General features: G+C 35.8%; 3 protein-coding genes across 5 annotated transcripts; 2 read left to right on the top strand and 1 right to left on the bottom strand.

Moving 5' to 3' along the window:
* Nucleotides 1-278: 278 nt before the first annotated feature.
* LOC108904091 (eukaryotic translation initiation factor 3 subunit C) lies at nucleotides 279-9,133 on the top strand. 2 transcript variants are annotated; one of them, XM_018706503.2, is made up of 10 exons: nucleotides 279-363; nucleotides 658-762; nucleotides 848-980; nucleotides 1,038-1,206; nucleotides 1,261-1,379; nucleotides 1,433-1,785; nucleotides 2,554-3,529; nucleotides 8,096-8,646; nucleotides 8,706-8,873; nucleotides 8,937-9,133. In XM_018706503.2, exons 2-10 carry the CDS (start codon nucleotides 673-675, stop codon nucleotides 9,033-9,035), a joined length of 2,658 nt encoding a protein of 885 aa, XP_018562019.1. In that variant the 5' UTR covers nucleotides 279-363; nucleotides 658-672; the 3' UTR covers nucleotides 9,036-9,133. The 2 variants fall into 2 exon arrangements, with proteins under 2 accessions (XP_018562019.1, XP_018562020.1); XM_018706504.2 differs by lacking the exon at nucleotides 279-363 and adding an exon at nucleotides 470-562.
* A 2,205-nt stretch (nucleotides 9,134-11,338) lies between these two features.
* LOC108904077 (glycylpeptide N-tetradecanoyltransferase 1) lies at nucleotides 11,339-19,373 on the top strand. The gene is made up of 6 exons (XM_018706482.2): nucleotides 11,339-11,439; nucleotides 11,686-11,930; nucleotides 11,981-12,197; nucleotides 12,250-12,366; nucleotides 12,441-12,792; nucleotides 17,999-19,373. The coding sequence occupies exons 1-6, from the start codon at nucleotides 11,357-11,359 to the stop codon at nucleotides 18,419-18,421; spliced, it is 1,437 nt and encodes a 478-aa protein (XP_018561998.1). The 5' UTR covers nucleotides 11,339-11,356; the 3' UTR covers nucleotides 18,422-19,373.
* A 1,962-nt stretch (nucleotides 19,374-21,335) lies between these two features.
* Nucleotides 21,336-24,591, bottom strand: LOC108904094. Of its 2 annotated transcripts, none has more exons than XM_018706509.2 (4): nucleotides 24,249-24,591; nucleotides 23,767-23,926; nucleotides 23,589-23,712; nucleotides 21,336-21,799 (listed from the first exon to the last, which is right to left on the bottom strand). In XM_018706509.2, exons 2-4 carry the CDS (start codon nucleotides 23,922-23,924, stop codon nucleotides 21,653-21,655), a joined length of 429 nt encoding a protein of 142 aa, XP_018562025.1. In that variant the 5' UTR covers nucleotides 23,925-23,926; nucleotides 24,249-24,591; the 3' UTR covers nucleotides 21,336-21,652. The 2 variants fall into 2 exon arrangements, with proteins under 2 accessions (XP_018562025.1, XP_018562026.1); XM_018706510.2 differs by lacking the exon at nucleotides 24,249-24,591 and adding an exon at nucleotides 24,143-24,164.
* Nucleotides 24,592-24,718: the final 127 nt, after the last annotated feature.

The raw sequence follows: 24,718 nt of genomic DNA on the forward strand, positions 1-24,718 counted from the left end.
TTATCTACGTGAAAATTATTTTACAAAATCAATTTCTGAGTGATCTGTGTAGGGTGAGATTTGTTATGTAATTTTAAATTTAGCGGCGGCAGAATACCTAAAACAAATATTGAGTAGGTAGGTATATAGTTGTAGAGCGTACAACTAGATGGCGCTTGCATCTTTTACCGGCTACAGGTAATTTAACTCACTGTATTACCGATAATTCCTAGAAAAGGAAAGCAATAGAAGTTGGAGAAAGTGTCGACAGTTAGCGCTGTTAATGACCACGAAATCTGTTCAAGTTTCCTATCTATAGTATCATTTATCTAGGGTAGTGTGCAAAAGTGTTTAAAGCATATGCCATAAAATAAATATATTCAGGTAAAAACTGCTTTTTATATCTTGTAAATTTTACCAAATTAAAAATTTAAGTATATCAATAATTGCTTGCCAATGATATGTAACAATTACAGTAGTGTACAACAGACGTTGATAATGTATATGTACCACATGGGTTAAATATTGTAGTGATATTTTAATAATTCTTTTAAGTATTATAATATAGTTCCACAATTTTTAGGTGTATATATATCGTTTTTATTATTATTGCGATTTTGATGTATTTTATATTGAAATATAAGGAAAGTGAGGTTACGTATGTTATTAATTTTTTAGGTGGATTAAGTAAACATGAGTCGTTTCTTTGCTGGTTCAGACTCCGAATCGGATAGCTCGTCCGAGGAGGAGCAGATCCCGCGCCCCCAAGTTCCCGTCTATACGGTAAGAATTATTTTTGCTTAAAATGATGCATTATTCTGCAATGCTTGCAATGCTATCTTGAATAACTACTATTTTCTTGTTACAGTTCAGTGATGACGAGGAAGAAGTTAAACGAGTTGTCCGATCTGCAAAGGTCAAACGTTATGAGGAACTCACAAACATCATCAAACAGATTCGGAATTTTAAGAAAATCAAGGATATGTCCAGCATGTTGAACAGTAAGTTTTCAAAATATATTAATTTGACATTATTCTACCCATATGTGCATACTTTAGGCTTTGAAGAGTTGCAAAAAGCCTACGTCAAAGCCGCTCCTGTAGTACTGAAAGAGGAAAACGGTCAGACCCCCAGATTTTTCGTGAGATGTTTGGCAGAAATGGAGGATTTCATCAACGAAATGTGGGAGGACAGAGATGGAAGGAAAAACCTGAGCAAGAACAATAGGTGAGTGTAAAAGTAGTGATATTTGCGGATGTTTGATTAAATCTTTGTTTCCAGTAAATCTCTTGGTTCTATGAGACAAAAACTCAGGAAGTACCTCAAAGAATTCGAGGAAGATATTGCGAAATTCAGGGAAAATCCAGAACAGCCTGACGATGAAGAGGAAGAGGAAAAACGTAAGTTCAGAATAGCATAAAATAATGTATAAACTAAAGATTTTACTCTACAGAGGAACCTGAAGTCGATTCTGATACCGAGCTGCCAACAAAGTCCCAGTTTACGAAGGCGCCGCCTAAGCAGATCATCGAAGCCAAAGATGAGTCTTCCGATTCTGACGACTGGCCGTCGGACTCCGATTCTAGTTCCGAATCTTCCGATGATGAAAACATTTACACGAGTATGAGGGAGAAGTTCTTGAAAAGACCTGGAGCCATTCACGAGGATGACGAAGAAAAGGAACGCAGGAAGGAGGAGAGAAGGAAGGACCGTAAAGAGAAAGAACGAAGGAAGAAGCAGAAAGATGAGGAGGAGGACGGCGAAGGGGAGTGGGAGACTGTGCAACGCGGGGTCGCTATTCCAAGTGTAAGTAATATAATATTAAAAATTAGCTGTTTAATTTTTTTGAAAATGTACAAATACAATTGTTACAAAAATTTACTAGACAATTAGAGCCGTATAAATTATTTGAGGCTTTAGAATTTTTATGAGTTATTTTTATTTAAGAGTAATAATAACCTTAAATTTTTTTATCATAGTTTCCAAAAACTGTATATTGTTTTGTAAAACATTACAGCAATAAGTTTCAGCAAAAAATTTTTTTCTGGTTTGAAAACATCTTGTGTAATTTTTTAGAATCAATTTTTTTAGCTAGGCAGCTTGCCCTAATTTTATTCTCAAAAAATGAGGAAGTAAAAAGACTAAAAGTTGTGAGACTTTGCCGTATAAAACCGTTTTGAAATTTTAACCATTTCTGAGGTGACGTTCAAACAGTTTGTGGTTGTTGAGAATCATAATAGCACCTAAAATATTAAATTTAAACTACTCGATTTATTAATGTTAAAAATATAAATGAAAAAGGTTGTGCCTCTTCTTAAATTTTTTCAAAATAAAATTAGGACACTGTGTGTTAATTTTTGAAACGATTACAGGAAATTACTTATGCAAATTCCTTTGAAATAAAATTATTACCGTTTTTTGAAAGCCAATTTTTATAACAGTTAACCACAGCTAATTACACTTTTTTTTGTCCAGACATCAGGAAAAAATCAGAGAAACTGAAAAAAACATCCTTATAGTAGTCTTTAACGTCATTTTTGTTTTATTTTGCCTTAAATATTACTTTGATTGTAGGAAAAACCCAAAATGTTTGCAAAGGATGCCGAAATCGACTTGAACCTCGTCATAAAAAAACTGAGTGAGATCATGGCCGCTAGGGGCAAAAAACGCACTGACCGTCGCGAGCAAATCGAACTACTGCACGAGTTACAGAACGTGTCAGATCAACACCAGCTGGGCCCTGCAATTTACGTCAAAATCAAACTCGCTATTATCTCTGCCGTATTCGACTACAACCCTAAGGTCTCTGATGCCATGAAACCGGAATACTGGCTGAAATTACTAGAGCGAATGTCCGAATGCTTAGATCTTCTTCTGAGCAACCCGCAGTTGGTTGTTTCCGATTCGATCACCGAGGAAACGGAGAACCTAGAGGAAGCCCCTTACCGAATCAGGGGCTGCGTGTTAACATCGGTTGAACGTCTGGATGACGAGTTTACGAAACTATTAAAAGAGTGCGACCCGCACAGCAACGAGTACGTCGAACGGCTCAAGGACGAGGCGAAGGTATCCAGCATCATCGACAGGACGATGAAATACCTGGAACGCTCTAACGTCCCGTCTGAACTCTGCAGGATTTACCTCAGGAAGATCGAACATCTGTACTACAAGTTCGATCCTAGGGTGTTGCAACAAAAAGCCGGTGATCCCTCAGTACCGAAGGATGTCGTTACGTCCGTGCAGGAGATGGAGAAGCTCTGCAAGTACATCTACGCCAAGGATAGCACCGACAGGCTCCGTACTAGGGCCATCTTGTCGCACATCTACCACCACGCGTTGCACGACAACTGGTTCCAGGCTAGGGATCTGGTGCTCATGTCGCACTTGCAGGAGACCATCCAGCATTCCGATCCCAGCACCCAGATCTTGTATAACCGTACCATGGCTCACCTGGGGCTCTGCGCTTTCCGTCATGCTAATATCAAGGACGCGCACAGCTGTTTGGTGGATCTGATGATGACGGGAAAACCGAAGGAGCTGTTGGCACAAGGTAAAAATTTTTTTTTGTAAAGGGCAAAAACTTAATTTTTTTTTATACAACTGTAAATAAGCCAGTTACTTTTTAGATAGAATCATAGGTGTAACATGGGGTTACTTTTATAAATTTACGTATTAACTTAAAACTACTTTTAAATTTATTCTCAATCGTCGTAGAATGAAGTTGTAACTAGTTTACTCAATTTAGACCGATCGAACTTACTCATTTAGAGGGAAAAAAAAATTGTTTTATAAGTGGAAATGGTAAAGGGGGCTTATAATAAACGAAAAAAAAAATAAATGCTGGAACAGGGGTGGCGGAGGGTTAATTTGGAGGGTTGAAAAGTTGTGAAAAATTGTATTATTGGGATTTTTGGCGACAGTTGACATCAAACAAAAAAGTATCCAATACAAAAGTTGTAGATCATGCAAAAATCTACAACTTTTGTAGAGGTCACTTTTTAAGATAACCTCAAAATTTCCGAGAAAAATGCGAAAAACAGATTTTTTCTAATTTTTCGTTTTTTATTTCTCCTTTCCGCAAAAATAATTTAATTTTGACGCAACTTGGTGAAAGTATACCTTTCTGTGTCTTAAATAACCGCAAATTTTATTAGATACTTTTTTTTCAAAGAAAAATTCCAGTTGGGAAAGTCATCAAACAGAGTTCTGCCGGTGATAATTTTTTCCGTTTTGACATACAGGGTGATTCAGTCATAATGTCATTAATTTTAAGAGCAGATAGAGAAAAATGAGTATAATACGATGGCGTGATTAAAAAAAAATTTAAATGCATATTTAAGCTGAAAAAAAATATTTTCAAATCATTATTTAACCCCCTTTTCAGGCTGTTACTGACCGGCTGACGTCACAATATTATGCACGGCTACGATATGAACCTATGAACAACGCGCCCTAGATGCAACGTTGCCATATTTATATATTTTCGCTCATATAAAGACAATAAATAAACGGTTTTGCTCACGTCAGCCAATAATAATTTAAAATGCTATAAATTATTTTTTATTTATGCAATCAACATATTAAATTGTTATTGTTGCCCAGCAAGAACCTCGAGGTCTGAGCATGCCTTGCCAAAAATCAGTTTTTATTAGCATCATAATTTTAATATTTTAACAACATTTGCTGTAAGCCCGAAGGGGAAGGTTTTCAAACAATTCTACTAAAAATTAGTAACGCGGCCCATTCAGATGTTCAGGTAGAAAATGCGGCCCAATTAAACGATCGCCATTGACATTGACACCGAATCTCCTCTGAAAGCTATACCACCGACGAGTAGTGTGCGGGTAGTAGTGTGTTTCATCTGACCAAATGTGACTATTATGGCTGCAAAGAAATTAGCTGTTTCACTTTAAATAAGATTTAATATTGAAGTTACAAAACCCCAAAAGTTCAAATAATTTAAATTTCATTTCATAACCATTTCAATTTCGTTACAGAAATAATGTCATAAAAAACCAACACTCACTAGATAAATTATAAAGAGAGGATAAATTGTATGCAGTATTTAAATATTGACTGCAATTAGAAGAGAGACTTGTATATTCCATAAAAAAACAATGGGACGGAGACAAATAAACAACTCGGTACGTCGTGTTTCCGACCTAGGGTAACCTGTGGTTCAGTAACCTTTTAACCCAGTTTTAATTTGCACACGTGCACCATATAGTCCAGGAGCCCGATGTGCAAACAACTTATTCTTAAATATTTGACCTCTTGAATCCAAAGAAACTTGGTCGCAAAGCCTGAAAGTGGTCAGTTTAATTGTTATCAACAAATTAAATGTTTAAATGGCTGTAAAAAGTTTATTTTTATAGCTAGTACAATTTATTCGCTAATAGTTACGTTTTCTCATAACAAATATGTATTTTTTTGGAAATTAAAAAAAATTAACTTTAACCAAAGTTATTGCAAATTTAGTGCAAATTTCTTACATTTTCCGTCTCCGTGCGCACTAATTTTACCATATCTGGTTCTAAGTTCCATTTATTTATTAATTTATTTAATAATTAATGGCATCTTAGAAAGTTGTGAAATTTCAACGAAAATGCCGGTTTTAATTGTTTATAAGGTTTTTTTTATTATTCAACTTCGACGAAAAGCCAAAAAAGTTACCGGATATTGTTCTTTGCATTCTAACAATCAAGCAAGGCATGAAATCATTGTTAGGATGCGAGGAACAATAACCGGTAACTTTTTTGGCTTTTCATAAAAATTGAATAACAAAAAAAGTTTTATAAACCAATAAAGCCAACATTTTCGTTGAAATTCCACAACTTTCTAAGCTGCCATTAATTTTTAAATAAATTAATTAATCAATGGAACTTACCTATCTTGTAAAATAAAGTTTAAGTTTTAAAATGAGATGTGCGTCTCAATCCGTCCAATTGAACCAGAGATATGGTAAAATTGGTGCGCGCAGAGACGGAAAATGTAATATATTTGCACTAAATTTGCAATAACTTTGGTTAAAGTTAATCTTTTTTTAATTTTCAAAAAAATATATGTTTGTTGTGAGAAAACGTAATAATTAACAGATAAAAAATTGTACTAGCTATAAAAATAAACTTTTTACAGCCATTTAAACATTCAATTTGTTAACAACAATTAAACTGACCACTTTCAGGCTTTGCCACCAAGTTTTTTGGTTTCGAGAAGTCAAAATACTTAAAAATAAGTTATTTGCAGCCGTGGAATTCTGTTTGGCTACGGAAACCTATCTGGCCCCTAGCCCCTAGACTAATACGAGTGTAGTAGCAAAAAGTTGTCGGTCTTTTATCAAAGGAAAATCGTATCAACAAATTTAATTTAAAATCTAAAATACCGGCTATGTTTTCGTAGTAGCTGTAGTCGCCCAGGTGCATCGAGTGTACGAAGTGGTCGGTTATATGTCAAATACTAACCTGGCGAGCTTGAACCTGAACTTGGCAACGCTGTTCCTTTAGCCGACAACTGTTCGTGACATTACGTTACAAAATTTTCCGAGCATCCGGGCATCGGCAGGGCAGCCCTCGTAGCGGGAGTTATGGGTTGATTTCCTTCATTTTTAAAAGTCGAGTAAAAAATTTTTTTTTCCGATTTTCTGTCTTTATTAAGCCTTCTGAATACGTGGTTAAAATTAATGACATTATGACTGAATCACCCTGTATACTTTTTGGTGAAATAAAAAAATCTATTCACAGTTCAAAAATATACTCAAAAATGTAAAAAAATAAAAAATGGCGCATCAATGAATTTTTCAGTAATTGTTGATAATTTGTTTAAACTAAAAAAAAAATCAAAAACTGATTACACCATTCAATTCTACGAAAAAAATACAAAAAAAACTGTCTCATTGTTTGACCCAAAACTTTAATTTTGTACAGTATTGCTATAAACGTAAGTCGAATAGTGAAAAAATAAAATAAACAATAATTTTTTCTGTAGAATCGATTAGTGTACTTATTTTTTTTTAATTTTGATGAATTCATAGATATACAGTGTGTCCAAGATAAGGTGTCCAAGATCATTAGGATCTAGGAAGCGGTAAGAGATACAGGGTGGCTCAGATTAGAAAAAGGTGTGTTTTAAAAAAACCCATAATTTTGTAAAATTGTTTAATTTTTTTCTGGCTTTATTTGAAACCGAATTTTAAAATAAATTGCATATTTACAATGCCACTTTTTTTGCTCTATCCAATGGCATCAACATTTTGGCAATCCGACGTTACTGAAAAATTCATTGTTGCAAGTAATTTGTTATTTTTTTTGCATTTTTGAGCACTTTGGAAATTTTCTGATATCTATATTTTTTTTTTGGCATTCGGTGTACTTTTTAACATGAAATTTATTGACCATAACATCAAAGGTTTAATTTTATTAATTTTATGTTTGAAATATGCCAGTAATACCGCTTCAGACACTTTTTGAATTTTTTTCGAACTACTCCACCCTTTGAATTCGTTGTAGGCAATCTCGTACTGTCTCGACGATTTTTTAAGGATTAATTGTGAAACAGCACTTTGTGCCGCTTCCAATATTTCCCCTGGTAAATGCTTGTCTTCACTTTCCGAGCTCATTTTGAATTGAACACTCTTAGAATACAAATAACAATATACAATATAGACTCTTTAATCCGAACTCACCTTAATCCGAATATCCACTAATCTGGCCCAATGAATGCGTTTCGATGGTCCGAACAAAACTTACATTAATATGTTGCCACTTTTTGTATGTAAAAAGCAAATATTTAAAGATATTTTTTCGTATAATGTTTATAGTTTGTTTTGCTTTACAATTTTTATTGTATAATTTTATTTTATTATATCTGTTTTCTTTAGTATTTGCAACCACGGATTGAATTTATAACTAATATACTGTGGGAAACAACTACCTTACAGGCTACAGCCTCACCCAGTAGATACAAAGTAATGCTTTGTACTGGTAGGCATCGAACAACAGTAGGAATTATTGTCATACTTTGTAGGTTATTTTTCACCCACACTCGTTAATTGTTTGCAATATTAAACAAAAAAACTAGGCCTTGGTTTATAAATAACTAAATCCCTGTAAATTTTCAGGTCTCTTGCCTCAACGTCAGCACGAACGAAGCAAGGAACAGGAAAAGATAGAAAAACAACGCCAAATGCCCTTCCACATGCATATAAACTTGGAATTGCTCGAATGCGTTTACCTCGTATCAGCCATGCTCATCGAGATCCCTTACATGGCGGCGCACGAATTTGACGCTAGACGCAGGATGATTTCCAAAACATTCTACCAACAACTCCGCAGTTCCGAACGTCAGAGTCTCGTTGGCCCTCCAGAGAGCATGCGCGAGCATGTAGTTGCCGCGGCCAAAGCCATGAGGAATGGGAACTGGTCCGCGTGCAACAATTTCATCATTAACGAGAAGATGAACGCTAAAGTTTGGGATCTCTTCTACCAAGCCGACCAGGTCAGGGCCATGCTGACGAAATTGATCAAGGAGGAGTCGTTGCGGACGTATTTGTTCACTTATTCGCACGTCTACGATTCTATCTCTATGGCAACACTGTCGGAAATGTTTCAGTTGGAAAAGCCCGTCGTACATTCCACCATATCCAAGATGATCATCAACGAGGAGCTTATGGTAATTTTTTTAATATTCCAAGCCAAGTAAAAAAATTATTATTTCGTTGTATATTTTAGGCGTCATTGGACGATCCCACACAAACGGTCGTGATGCACAGGAGCGAACCCTCCCGTTTACAGTCTTTGGCTCTGCAGTTGGCCGATAAAATCAACAATTTTGTGGATTCGAACGAAAGGATTTTGGAGACGAAGCAAGGCAATTTCTTCTTAAGAAACGCCAACCAGGTAGCATTTGCGTTGATTCCCGTAACGTTCGACGGAGAATAATTGCAATTGTTTTATTTTCAGGGCAATTTCAGAGGAGACAGACAGAACTATCGCGGCGCTACTAACCAGAATTGGGACAGACAACGTAGGGAAAGGAACAGGGACAAGGACAACTATTAGTTTTATATTCATTCTTAACTATTTTAGGAAAATTAAACACTTTTTGTAGTTGTGAGAAAATTTAAAAGTATTTCTTTGGAATTTACGTATTTAACATACTTTTATTTTGCATTGTAATCGGTGATTAATAAATTAGTGTCCCAGAAAATCAAATTTTTTATCTTATATTGCACATACAAGGTGGCCAAATCAAAACGAAACAGAGCCATTTTCAGAAACTGTCAAGATTGTAGAAAAACGCTCAGACCCGTCAATTTTAGATTAAAGGGGGACATTCTTTGCTGGTATTTTTGACTCCGCCACTTTCACCCCCAAGCAAGGGTAAGCATCACCCCAAAATATTTAAATGGCATTGGGGGTTGAGTAATATTTCTTTTGAAAGCTCTTACAATTCTCTTTACAACAGACTTTAAATTTTATAATTCCGCCCAATACTTTGAAAAAAATTTACATTTTAAAATTTAAATTATGTTTAGTTGCTTACTTACTACTTAGTTGATTAAATGTTCAAACTGATGACCGCCCGCTTCCATACAAGAATAAAGATTTTGTTCGAAACGTTCGCGCACATTCCGAAGCATTTCCGGAGTGATTCGACGGCATTCGTCGACGATTCTTTGACGCAAATCTTCCAGCGACGCTGGCTGTGTTTTATAGATTTTACTTTTTAGGTATCCCCACAAAAAGAAATCAAGGGGCGATAAATCCGGTGATCGTGGAGGCCACTCAATGCTGCCTCTTCTCCCAATCCAATTCCGTAGAAAACGTTGGTCCAAATACTGACGGACAATTAACGCATAATGCGGAGGAGCACCGTCCTGTTGAAAAATCAAATGATCTTCATCATACTCTGGAACATTTTCAATAATATCAGTCAAGGCAGGGTCAATAGCGTCTTCCAGTAATTGCAAATACATTTGGCCAGTCAAATTACCAGGTAGAAAAAAAGGACCCACCAGCCGGTCACCGAAAATTCCAGCCCATACATTTAATTTTTCCGGTTGCTGTGTATGCACCTCGTGAAAAACTCTTGGGTTTGAATCGGACCAATAGCGGCAATTGTGACGATTTACCGTCCCGTTCAAGAAAAAACTGCATTCATCAGAAAAACAGATGTTAAAAAGGAACTGTGGATCGTTCCCTGCTCGCTCACTCATTATTTCGCAAAATTGCAAACGGCGGTCATAATCATCCTCATGAAGTTCCTGGACTAAATGTATTTTGTATGGATGGAATTTATTCTTCTTCAAAATGGTTTGTATGCTAGTTCGATTGATCCCAGACACAGATGCCAGCTGCCTCGTACTTAATGTAGGATCAAGATGAACTTGTCCCAAAACTGCAACTTCACTAGCTTCATTAACTATAGGTTTTTCAATTTCTCGTTTTTTATTGGCTACGTTCCCTGTCTCTTGAAATTTTTTTACTAACTCTAGAACATACTTCCTCCTGACATGTCGATCTTGATGTTGTTCATTAAATAGCTGAGCTGTTCTATTCGCACATTTATTGTTCATAAAGTAAAGCGAAATGATATCTACCCTTTCCGCAATGGAATAAACCATAGTGTTTAATTTTCAAAAACACAATTAAATAAACTACCAACCAACGCTTCCAAAAAATACTAGAAAATAATTTGGAATCCACTAATTTTACGTTCATTGTGTGTATAGCATTCATTTCTGTTTTTTACAATTGTGTTTTTTTTTACGTAAGTGATAACAAATCGCCAAAAACCAATGTAACGCAAGAAATACTAAATTTATACCATTAGCCTAATTAACTCGAATGACTGACATTCTTACTGTTACTAATTATTGTTTGTACATAAGTTTCAACTTTAAAATGAAAATTCTTAATAAGTATTGTGCGGAATTATAAAATTTAAAGTCTGTTGTAAGAGCTTTCAAAAGAAATATTATTCAACCCCCAATGCCATTTAAATATTTTGGGGTGATGCTTACCTTTGCTTGGGGGTGAAAGTGGCGGAGTCAAAAATACCAGCAAAGAATGTCCCCCTTTAATCTAAAATCGATGGGTCTGAGCGTTTTTCTGCAACCTTGACGCAGTTCCTGAAAACGGCTCTGTTTCGTTTTCATTTGACCACCCTGTATAATAGATGGGAAATAATAATTTTACTTGTACTTATTAAATTTTTTGCTGGATAGGTAGACAACATATCAGCTTCCTGTATTTTTAGAATTATCAAAAATTTAATGGTAGTTAACCAGCGATTCATTGCCTTGTATATTTGGTTGTCTACCAAATTGACAAGTAATGCAGTTTCCTAATTTATCTTTGATCTTTAGACATCTGTTAAAATGTCGGAAAGGGGTGAAAAAAAGCAACCGGAAAATATTAACGAGATAGATGGAAATAACGAAGGTGCACCGACAACAAAAAGGTACGAAAATTAAATAATTACAGCACTAAATAACTTGTCTTATAAATACCTAATAAATCCTACGAACAACTCGTTTTTTAAAATGGCTTCGGTTTCTTCACAAATTATGACAAAATCGATACTATACATTGTATTTAACTGCCGCAGTCTTATTTATAATAATGCTGCGTTTATTTTTACCACAAACAAGCAACGAGGATAACCTAGAAATGCCTAGTCATATTTCAAACCTAACCTCATTTCCAGTTCGAAGAAACGGAACAAACACAAAAAGAAACACCATGAGAATAAGGAAGAGAATAACACTGAAGTCACTCAAGACGAAAGCAATCTCTTGTCGAATCTATCCACACCTATTAGTACAATATCTATCAAAGACTTGAAGGCCGCGATGGAGGTCTTTTCTCTGTCGCAGAAGCCAGCTAAAACCCCAGAGGAGGCCCTAAAGAAGTCCTACCAGTTCTGGAACACACAACCTGTGCCTCGAATGGGTAAGTCATACTTTACTTGAAACGTGCACTCGTTCAATACCGTTTTGTAGATGAAAAGATAACGGTGAACGAAGCCATCGAACCGGATAAAGAAATCTCGGAAATTAGAGCGGAACCTTACAGTTTACCTGACGGTTTCGTGTGGGATACCCTTAACTTAGACGAACCTCTAGTCCTTAAAGAGTTGTACACTCTTCTTAATGAGAATTATGTTGAAGATGACGACTGTATGTTTAGATTCGATTACCAGCCAGAGTTCTTGAAATGGTAAGTTCGTATGGAACACCAAAGAGTCAGGGTGCAATGTGTGGTATTTCAGGGCCCTCCAGCCTCCTGGTTGGAAGAAGGAGTGGCACTGCGGAGTAAGAGTAGTGAAGAGCAGAAGGTTAGTGGGATTTATATCTGCCATACCAGCAACCCTTAATATTTATAAAAAGTGAGTATATGACATCATATCATGGCATAGGTACTAGTATTTTTGGTGCTTACAACAATTTTCGTTATTTTTAGGAAACAACGTATGGTAGAGATAAACTTTCTGTGTGTCCATAAGAAGTTGCGCTCGAAACGGGTAGCACCGGTCCTCATCCGAGAGATAACGCGACGGGTGCACCTCAACGGCCTATTTCAAGCCGTCTATACGGCGGGTATAGTGTTGCCAAAGCCCGTCAGTACGTGCACGTACTGGCACAGGTCTTTGAACCCCAAGAAGCTGATAGAAGTGAAGTTCTCCCACCTGTCCCGTAATATGACCATGCAGAGGACTCTGAAGTTGTACAAGTTACCCGACAAACCAAAAACGCCCGGGTTTAGGAAAATGACTGTCGCCGATATCCCGTTGGCCCACAAGCTGCTAGTAGAGGTGAGTAACTTGGAAGAATTACTTATAAATGTTTAACAGAATGTTTTTTACAGGCGTTTTTTTGTTTAAATTGCAAATTTATATTAATGTTTCTGTTCATAACTTCTGAAAAATGCACAGAATAAAAGCTAAAAGTGGGTCGTATCTAACGTGATACTAATGGACTTTGTAACTTTAAAACCGTGCGCATCAGAATGTTCCTAAAAATGACCCTTGAATTTGACCAACTTTTGAGTTTTATGTTTTGTGACGTACCATTCGACTAATTGAATTTTCGACAAGTGTTTCATGTGTCACTATCGTAACTTACCTTTTTCCGGTTTTGGTCCGTTTTAATTTCTGGCGCCAATTCTTTATTTGTGTGGGAAAGATACCACAGGGTTTTATTCGGAAAAGAAAAATGGTTGGATAGTTACAATGAAGAAGGTATTAATTCAGTGGTCCGTTAATTACTGATCTAAGTGAATAAAAGACTACAAGTGTTAATAAAACTATATTTATTAAATCTCTAAGATATATTCAAATCTTTACAGTCTAAACTATATACTGTGCTATATGTACCTATTTACAAAGTTAGATGCAATAGCTGGGCAAGCGATGCGGTTTTAAAGCAAGTTGATAAGAAAACAACTAAAAAGCAATGAAAAAAGCTTGAGCGGTAGAAATATGGTAAAATATATCAACAATATTACAATATTTACATGCTATTTCTGTGAAAGAATGGATTTTTAACTTTAAAGAATAACAGACCTAGAATTGAAATAAAACTGTTTATAAAATTCTTGAAATTTCCGAAAAGTAGCTCTAACTGCATTTGAATTTAAACCAAATTTTAGTGGACACTCTAAAACTTAAAGAGTACTCTTTTAGAGACAATCTGAGGCCTTGTTCATCAAAATTACATTGAACCTATGAAGCGTTACATAATTTATAACTGGAAAAATTTCACCCGAGTAAAATAAAAAGATAGCATGCTTTGTAGAATTGCTCATATTTCTTTGTACATTTCGTGCACAGTTAAACTCTAAAAATAAAATACTAACTTCAAGAAGGGCAACAAATTGCTTATATTGCTTATAGTTTCATACAGATTTCAGGCAGATTTAGGCTAATTCACCTATATCCAAAATCGCTTTGTTTGGCCGCTAGATGGCCTCAAAGTTCGTTCCTCAAATTTTTTGAATTTTGTAAATAACTCAAATACGTATTATTCGATTTTGATTATTTTTGGGGTGTGGACTTTTGCTCTCAATCTACACATTTTGGTGTTATACAGAGTGTTTTTTTAAACTTACAACTCCTACAAAATTGATGTATGGTGTTAATATCCGTTCATAACTTTTTCCTCTTTCGGGCAATAATGGCAGCTATTTTTTATTTGATAGGTACTACTATTTGGAAGTTTCTGGGCCTTTTGTAGAATTTTGATTAAATGAGCTGTTTGGGTACAAAAAAATATTTTTTAAATGTGTACATTATCTGACAACCCATATTACAATTCTCAACAAAGCGCTAGTAAGCTTCGAGTTTGTAGGTCTAAGTTGGCTGTAATTTCAGTTTGATCTTGTTTGGGATAACATTATTATTGGCTCTGTTATTATTGCCAATAGACTGAATGGGCAATTTTATTTAGAATTTATGCAAAACCCGAGTTATTGGAAGATGCGCCGTTATTACTCAGAGCTAAAGTGTGGTTTATGCATGACGGCACTCCTCTACATTTCACTGTAAATGTTCGGCAGTATCTGAACCAAAGATTCCCTCGTCGATGGATCAGTAGAGGGGATAATTTCCTGTTAACAGGCCTGTACGTTCACCAGATTATCTTTGAGGCACTCTGAAAACAACAGTGCATGATTCCAAATCTAACACTGAACTGAGTTGTGGAGGCATATTCAAAATCTTTTAAAAAATGGTCCTTAAGATGTCCTTTGTTGCAGAAACAACGGTGGTCATTTTAAACAGTTTTTATAATAAGTTGTACTAAATTTAATAATTTCAAATTAATTTTATCTTATATTGATTTTTTACGAATTATTTCAATAAAATTAGGCACGTTATAAATAACTCTAATTCGTCGTATGTATTTATCTATATCGAAAAATGAAGTAACATGGTATATTTTATCGTAGTAAACACTCATTAAGAATTGGCAGGTACAATGATTTAAAGACCAAACTGAAATTACAGTCAACCTGCAAAATCAATGACTACTAGCACTTTGTTAAGTATTGTAATATGAGTGGCAAGATAATGTAGACATTGTAGTGGTTTTCAAAATGTGCCACGAAAGTGTGCGGAGGTTCTGAGGGAGAGAGGAAGTATGCGAAAGGGGGGACAATCCAGAGCCCGGCAGATCGTCGAGAATTGTTGAAAGTGGTGGACGGTTGTTTTATCAGTTTGAAGTGTTGTCCTAAATAATCTCACATAAACAAATTTGTGTATCTATGCATGTAAAGCATATTGTTAAATATGTACAGGGTGTCCCGAAATTCATGCAACAAAATTTGGTCATAGATTCTTACGATAAATTTAGGGGACCCGTATTTTTTCTTTTTGCCAACTGTCCCCCTCTTTCGGAGTTACAGCCCCCTGAAATCTGCCCCTAAGAAGTCTTTTTTATATCTCAAAACCATGTACGAGAATCANTGATGACGGACGCGCTGATCTCGGCCAAGCAACTGAACTTCGACGTCTTCAACGCTCTCGACCTGATGGACAACGGGGAGTTCTTGGAGCAGTTGAAGTTTGGTATAGGCGACGGGAAGTTGCAGTACTATTTGTACAACTGGAAGTGTCCCAGCATGCTGCCGAATAATATCGGGTTGGTGTTGCAGTAGCCTGCGACGAGAGGTGGGGAACGTTTGTTATATAAGAGTAATTAATGTTTTTTAAATTCAGAACACCAAGGGTATGTCGTCTGGTATGATGGGTGGGGCGGGGGCAAGGTGTCGACTCGGTTTTTGTAGGTCCCGCGTTTTGCTGGGAAAGGTCAAAACGGACGAAAATGCGTCTGGTTTTTTTAATTTTGATTTTACGAAAATTAACCAATCAAATTATAGTTTATTTCCGATATTGATACAGTACAATTGAGAATTGTCAGAAACTGATAATTTAATAACTGTGAAATATTTTTGATGATTTCTGTGATATAAATTGTGTTTTCTAAAAAACGGTTTAGATTTCCTGAAATATAATTGAATTTTTTGAAATCAAGTTGCCCAATACTGAAAATTAATTACAGGGTGAATACTAGTCTAGAAACCTTTTTCCTTCACTTCATCTTTAATCAAAATTTCGTCAAAATGGACAGTGACCTACTTGTTTTTATTTTAGATTTAACGACTTTAAAATTCGGGGGAAGTAACCGAGTCATTTTCCGTTTCATGCTCCGATAACCCACGGCGGCGAGGATTCGAGTAAATTCGTATATGTTGTAACACCAAATTTAGCTACTCTGTATATCAAATAATTATATTTTTAGGTATAACGTTACCTAACATTTATTCCAAGGTACTTGTCGGCGACGGGCGGATCTCTCCGGTAGGTATTATAATTTTCGCGGCTGTATAGAAAAAGGTTATTAAACATTTTTTAAGTGGCGGATCTCGCTCGACGTCGACGAAGTTAGCTTACGGTTATATTTTAATCCTCAATATTTATCCAAAAAAGTGTGACATGCCTTTTAGTATCAATTATATTTTGATAGTTCATTGTCTAAGGTAATAAGTCGGCGGACGGGAACGTTGGCTGACGTGTATGATTTTGTATTATCTTTTTGTTATCAATAAAAATTTAGATGTTGAGTGCGTTTAATTTTCATCTTCGTTCTCCTTTCCAATAAATACGGTGGCTCTGTGATGATGTTATAAATTCCATGAAATTTATGGAAATGAAACATTACAATGAAATTTTTTAAATTTTCCGTTAAATTTCGGAAATATTTGAAAAGTGAGAAATTTTAAAATTCTCAAAGAACTTCTACTGTTTTACTTTAAATTATGAAATGACTACTGTTGTTGGGTATCTGTTTGATTTGGACTTCGTAGAATTTTTGATTTCCGAAATTCGAACCTGGAACGGCTACTTCTTTACATCGCTGTCAGCAATGTCGACTGCTGCAATGAGGTGATTATGACCTGCTCGGAGCAGTTTTCGGTTTTACTGCGGAAATTTTGGAAAGGTCGGTAAAATTTTTCCATTCTTGTGCCACGTCATACTGAGGATCTTCATTGACAGCATTGAATCTGGCGGTGTCGACTACTGTGTCTAGAGCGGTTTGCGGCTACTCGGAGGGGCTTTGGGCGTGACGACGGGAATTTTGGAAAGGTTGATGAAACATTCTATTTTTGTGCCGCACTCTCTGCATCAGCCCTCTCAGGCTCTGGGTCCTTCAGGACATCGACCTCGGTCTTAGCTGCAAACAGCCATAACAGCCGTTTTATTTAATTTTTGACAAAATTAAATTTTCTTTATGCTTTATACCATTCGAACTTTTAAATATTCTTGTTTGTTTGTAGCTGCAACCTTTACATTGAGCCCTAAAAGCTAAAATGTGAACTTGGCAACGCTGTTCGCTTTAGCCGACAACTGTTCGTGACATTACGTTACTAAATTTTCCGAGCATCCAGGCATCTGCCAGGGCCGCCCTCGTAGCGGGAGTTATGGGTTGATTTCCTTCATTTTTAAAAGTCGAGTAAACATTTTTTTTTCCGATTTTCTGTCTTTATTGAGCCTTCCGAATACGTGGTTAAAATTAATGACATTATGACTGAATCACCCTGTATACACTACATTTTGTAGATTTAAATTTTTAGGACTAAGATTAAGGTTAAGTTACGGCTAAGTTAGGACTAATACTTTTTTATAAACCAACCATTAATCTTTAGGTGCTATGAAAGCATGACTTATTTTCGTACGAGGCAAAATAAACTTTTTTTAACCGATATTGTGTTTACAGTAGTTTTTCCCACCATATCATGAGTTAAAAAAGTTAATTTCATCTAGTACGAACACGTCGCGTTTTCATAGCATCTAAAGATTAGTAGGTCACTCTACCAGTAGATACAATGCAAGTGGCTTTGCTTTGTACCAGTAGGCACTGAGTAGCAATGACATTTAAGATACGATATAGTTTACAGGTTATATCTCACCAAACCTAAAACATGTCGGTAGATAGCTAAACTATTTGTTAATCCTTTTACAGTACCTATCTCGGTTCGACTTGGCGCCGCTCTTCAGCGAAGAAGACTTTGTCCACTGGTTCATGCCGCGGACGAACATCATCGACAGTTTCGTCGTGGAAAACGAGGGCCAGATCACGGACTTCGTCAGCTACTACACCCTGCCGTCTACGGTGATGCACCACCCGGTGCACAAAAACCTCAAGGCGGCTTACTCGTTCTACAACGTATCGCAGGCCACCCCGTGGTGCACCCTGATGACGGACGCGCTGATCTCGGCCAAGCAACTGAACTTCGACGTCTTCAACGCTCTCGACCTGATGGACAACGGGGAGTTCTTGGAGCAGTTGAAGTTTGGTATAGGCGACGGGAAGTTGCAGTACTATTTGTACAACTGGAAGTGTCCCAGCATGCTGCCGAATAATATCGGGTTGGTGTTGCAGTAGCCTGCGACGAGAGGTGGGGAACGTTTGTTATATAAGAGTAATTAATGTTTTTTAAATTCAGAACACCAAGGGTATGTCGTCTGGTATGATGGGTGGGGCGGGGGCAAGGTGTCGACTCGGTTTTTGTAGGTCCCGCGTTTTGCTGGGAAAGGTCAAAACGGACGAAAATGCGTCTGGTTTTTTTAATTTTGATTTTACGAAAATTAACCAATCAAATTATAGTTAATTTCCGATATTGATACAGTACAGTTGATAACGGTCAGAAACTGATAATTTAATAACTGTCTGAAATATTTTTGATGATTTCTGTGATATAAATCGTGTTTTCTAAAAAACGGTTTTAGACTTTTAGACTAACAGTTTTTTAGATTTCCTGAAATATAATTGAATTTTTTGAAATCAAATATACTGAAAATTAATTACAGGGTGGATACTAGTCTAGAAACCTTTTTCCTTCACTTCATCCTTAATCAAAATTTCGTCAAAATGGACAGTGACCTACTTGTTTTTATTTTAGATTTAACGACTTTAAAATTCGGGGGAAGTAACCGAGTCATTTTCCGTTTCATGCTCCGATAACCCACGGCGGCGAGGATTCGAGTAAATTCGTATATGTTGTAACACCAAATTTAGCTACTCTGTATATCAAATAATTATATTTTTAGGTATAACGTTACCTAACATTTATTCCAAGGTACTTGTCGGCGACGGGCGGATCTCTCCGGTAGGTATTATAATTTTCGCGGCTGTATAGAAAAAGGTTATTAAACATTTTTTAAGTGGCGGATCTCGCTCGACGTCGACGAAGTTAGCTTACGGTTATATTTTAATCCTCAATATTTATCCAAAAAAGTGTGACATGCCTTTTAGTATCAATTATATTTTGATAGTTCATTGTCTAAGGTAATAAGTCGGCGGACGGGAACGTTGGCTGACGTGTATGATTTTGTATTATCTTTTTGTTATCAATAAAAATTTAGATGTTGAGTGCGTTTAATTTTCATCTTCGTTCTCCTTTCCAATAAATACGATGGCTCTGTGATGATGTTATAAATTCCATGAAATTTATGGAAATGAAACATTTCAATGAAATTTTTTAAATTTTCCATTAAATTCCAGAAATATTTGAAAAGTGAGAAATTTTCATAAATTTTAATAAAACAACATAAGAAATTTTAAAATTCTCAAAGAACTTCTACTGTTTTACTTAAAATTATGAAATGGCTACTGTTGTTGGGTATCTGTTTGATTTGGATTTCGTAGAATTTTTGATTTCCGAAATTCGAACCTGGAATGGCTTCTTCTTTACATCGCTGTCAGCAATGTCGACTGCTGCAATGAGGTGATTATGACCTGCTTGTAGCAGTTTTCGGTTTTACTGCGGAAATTTTGGAAAGGTTGGTGAAATTTTGACAAAATTAAATTTTCTTTATGCGTTATACCATTCGAACTTTTAAATATTCTTGTTTGTTTGTAGCTGCGACCTTTACATTGAGCCCTAAAAGCTAAAAATGTAACCTGTTGGACGAAATTCACTAATTTCTAAAATACAGGGTGATTCAGATCTTATTCAAAAAAAAAAAAAAATCGATGTACAGGGGACCCTTACAAATACAATTTTGTAAAGAAAAAATCAAAAAGGGCAGTTCGAAAATGATTTAAAAATACACTTCTGCATGGCACTGGAAACTGGTCCACTGTAAAACCTGATCTGGCACAATGCGATCGTCACGGCGGCAGATAAAAATGGACAAAAACTTGAAAGAATTTCGCAAGGAAAGGAATAAATGGAATTTATTTATTTCAACTGATTTTGCCGCTATTGTTATTATTAACTGATAAAATTAATTTGTAGTTTTAAATAAAATAAATTGGCATACCTGGTGTTACAACTGTTTAAAATTTTGTCCACCGACGGCGACATGTAAACACATTTGGGTCCGTCTTACTCAATTTCGAGCTAACACAAATGCTTTGTATGCGGAGCGCAGATGGCTCCATCTGTCATACTAACTCCCAACTGTGCCATTCAAATGGCTACAGTAGGAAGCGACCTGGTATATTGCCAGTACTTTGTTACACGACTGCCACCCACAATATTTTAATTGCCAGTGTTGCGAGAAATAACTACTCTGCAGGCTATATGCCCTGACTGGCATTGAATTATACTCGCAACACCTAGTGCAACGGCTAGGATTGTTCGTTAGTTAACCCACCAGGCACAGACCGATTTCGGACTTATTAGTCCTCATCGGTGCGTCATAGGTGAGACAACTGATAAACGATCCAGCCAGTATGCGGTCATATGGAGCCATTGTGCTCCGCGTACAATGTACCTCCTTGTCGTGAGGATACGACCGCATAACGGCTGGATTGTTCATCAATTGTCTCACCTATGACACACTGATGAGGACTAATAAGTCCGAAACCGGTCTGTGCCTGGTGAGATAACTGACGAACGATCCTAGCCGTTGCACTAGGTGTTGTGAGTATAATTCAATGCCGGTCGGGGCATATAGCCCGCGGAGTAGCTGTTTCTCGCAGCACTGGCAATTATAACACAAATGCCGTCTTGTTTGTCCAGCTATATAATGAGTACTACAACTTCAATAATTTTTTTCTCAGAAACTATGGAGTATATCTTAAAATTTTTTTTTATGATATACTCCATTTCTCATGCCGCATCTATTCCCAAATTTTTTTGGATAAGTTGTGAATCACCCTGTATATGTACAGCGGTTATGGATTTGTGGGGAATCTCAAATATTGAGTTGAAAATTGCTGTGGTTTTTAGTGCAACAAGAAGAAAATTTGAATAACATATTTAGTAGCTGTTCTTGTCCATAATTACATATTTTTATTCTTAAATAAAAGATTTGGGGGTGAAAAATTATTTATTATTGCTGATTTTTTTAGTATGTACAAACAGAGCATACATTTTTTTATCTAAAAGATAGAGGAATTTCTGCAAATATTTTCGATAATTACAAGTACGTATATCATTGGTTTTTAATTTATTAGTTTATAAATCTTTAAAAAATCTGAAGTGCCAGCGATAGGAAATGTTCAAGGAATTTAGTTTCATGGAAACTATAATCATTTATTTTTAAATTTGGTCTTGCGTCTTTATGTATTTGTCTTTTAGTTAACAAAAATAGAATTAAAAAAATTAACAATCATATAAAAATTAGTAACATTAGTCATATTACTGTGGCATTATAACACAAGCGTTCAGCCTAGTCGGTTGGCTAGATGGATTTTAGGTTTGCCTTTTTTGTCCAGTATTTTCATGACGTAGTATTCTTTATCGACATCGATGAAACGGGCCATTCTGGTGCCATCGTATTCATCGTCGGAACCTGGGGGGTGCATTCTCATCTAGAAATCATAGAAAGGAAAATTGGGGGGCTGTTATGCAAATATTAAAAAAACATCCAACTGTATTTTTTCGTTTAAAATGTAGTGTTGCGAGATTCGTAATTTCTGGTTAAAAAATCATTTGGATGGTAAAATGTGTTACATACCGTTCAACATTGATGACCTCCACTATTAGCCGATCGTTTGGGAGAATTATTATTAGAAAAAATATGCAAAAGTTAGAAAATTACAACTAACACAGAGCGTTACTGAATTTGGGATGATAATTATTTGGTAAATCCATGCACAAAAAAGTGAAACACTAATGTAAGTGTAGTAAATAAATGTGTAAAAAATGATAAATACTTTATTAAACTATATATATAAAAAAATTACAAAAAATATCGAGATTCCTATATAATGTTAATGTCCTTGTACCATTATTACCTGTAGAAACCACGCCCTACTATCACTTACGGCTTTTTATTAGAATATTCAAAAGCAAAACAATTTTTTCTAAATCTGGTACAATTTCCAAGGAAGTAAAGCAGGTTTCTCATTACGCACACCATTTACAAAAATTATAATACCCATTACAGGGTAAAAACTGGAAGTACGTTGGTAACTTATTCAAGAAAAGATAGCATAGAATTTTACTAAAAGAATACAGAGCCTACAAAAATGATTACAAGCCACGTGACTAGTAATTTTGTTTGGAATTCCTGTCATGTTGACAATTAAATTTCGGTAAAATTAAAAATTCAATAAGACCAAGAGATTTTATTCAAGTAATCGGCGATCGAGTTATCTCGAGCGCAGACGTAATGGTTTGTCATTGTTCATTATAAACGAATCATTAATATTGATGATGCCAAGATTTAGAGAATTTTCATTACAATGCAATTTTCAATACAATCCTGCAATGTTGGTTGCCTAAGCTCAGTGATCACATGGCTTGTAAACATTTATGAAGACTGTACTTTACACGATCAGGAAACTATGCAATGCATACTTGCCTTGAGCATTGCATAAATTAGTGTTAATTTAACACGGTTTCTTAAAAGAGAAAGCGCTTGGAAAAATTATACTAATAATCGTAAACTTCCATATTTTACCCTTGACTAAAATAACATCTTAACAATTTTTGCTATGCTTTAAACTTAGCCACCTAACTTTACACCGATTTATTACAGATTAATAGTGGAAGCAAGCAAAAATAGCTAAAAAAATAAATTGTTATTGTCATTATATTAAAAAATTAAGGCCCTGTACTTAAAGCTTGGTTAAACTAGTTATTCTCTGTCCCAATTTTAGTCATCAGCTGAAGCCTTTTTGAGCCTTTTCTGTAAAAGAAATTATAATTATGTATATTGAGAAAGGAATTTATCTTGATCGATGCAACAAAACATTGTTTAACGGCAGATCTTAGCTTTAGCGTTTGTTAGTCAAGGTCGAATATGCAATGACTGCCAGGTGATTGTTGTAGTGATTCATTATAATTATAACACTTCAGGAAGCTAGAAATATCTGCAAACAACTTAAAAGCTAGAAATTGATATATCCATGGTCACCTTTGTTTGATTTATAATTATTTTCACAACTTCTACATGACACGGATATATAAATATACACTTTAACACTTCCTTGACATTTTTTGAAACCAAAAATTCCACATTAACAAATATTTTGTTGCACACACACACCGTAACTCTTTATTTATTATTGTTAATGAATTATATCTTCCCTAGACCTAATTTTCATTTTGATTAAGCCTTAATAAGCTCGTTATCGTGTAAGGAAACGGACTCACCATAATCCTGTACTTCTCTTTACAGGCGTAATCGGACTCGTCCACATCCTGGTAACAATCGCTCTTATAGTCTTCCGGTAGGGGGTTTCCCTCAAACTCGCAAAGCTTTTTCAGTGATCGGGCTCTGGGAAACACCGGATTATTAAAAAGGCTTCAAAACGTCACAACAAAAACTTACTTCACTATTAGCTTGTCAAATCCTGTCGGTTTGTGAATAGGACAGTAGAAAACGTCGGGGGTGTTCTTGTCGAAGACTATGCTCTTCCTCATCATGTCCTTGGCGGCAAAAACACAGGCCGCAAGGGCAAAAATAAGGAGGATAACTGAAGAATTCATTTCTGGAATAAAAGTAGATGTCTTTGTCACAGTTTTTATTGGGACAGGTTTTGAGAGGCTTCTTTCTAGCACCTAAATATGGTAATGTAGGTTGTTACTACAGTTAGAGATTGAATACTAAATATTTTTTTAATTAGAAATTTCAGAAAGTAAGTAAATATTACTCAACCAGGACATTACAGTTATATAAGGTCTATTTATCACACTTTTTCACCTACTAAAAGCTTAGATTGGCCACACTTTCACTTTCTAAAACGCCGTTTATTTTCAAGTCAAATAAATCTTATGTGCAATACGTACAAAATATTGAAACAATTCTCTCACCTGTTTATTGTTGGTAACTGCCTTTGGTAATATTTCACAGTTAGAAACTGATTTTGTGGTAGTTAAAGCAGCATTTGTGAATTGCAAATGAGGTGGGCTCCAGCCTCCGCAATCTTGTTTTTGGTCATACAACCTTCGCAAAATTGGTATACGTCATATAAACAGTTATGAGTAGATGAATGGGACGAGAATGGGCAATATTCGACGTGTTGCTGACTTCGAGCAGTAGACGCAGGAGTATATGCTCGAAGGTTGCTGATGAAGCTACTTAACGGTATATAGTTCTAAGAACTAAAAGAACGCTTTCAAGAATGAATAAGTGTGAAATTACACAAAACAGCAACAGGTAGTTCGGTAGGTAGCTAGGCAACTGACGTTGATCGTAATTGTATAACTAGTTGCCTATCATGCGTTATAAAATAACTGCTACAATTAGTTATTTTCGTGTTACCAACCGTACTACCAATCTA

This window comes from Anoplophora glabripennis, unplaced genomic scaffold (genome assembly GCF_000390285.2).
Source record: "Anoplophora glabripennis isolate ALB-LARVAE unplaced genomic scaffold, Agla_2.0 scaffold7, whole genome shotgun sequence".
Classification (NCBI taxonomy): Eukaryota; Metazoa; Arthropoda; class Insecta; order Coleoptera; family Cerambycidae; genus Anoplophora; species Anoplophora glabripennis.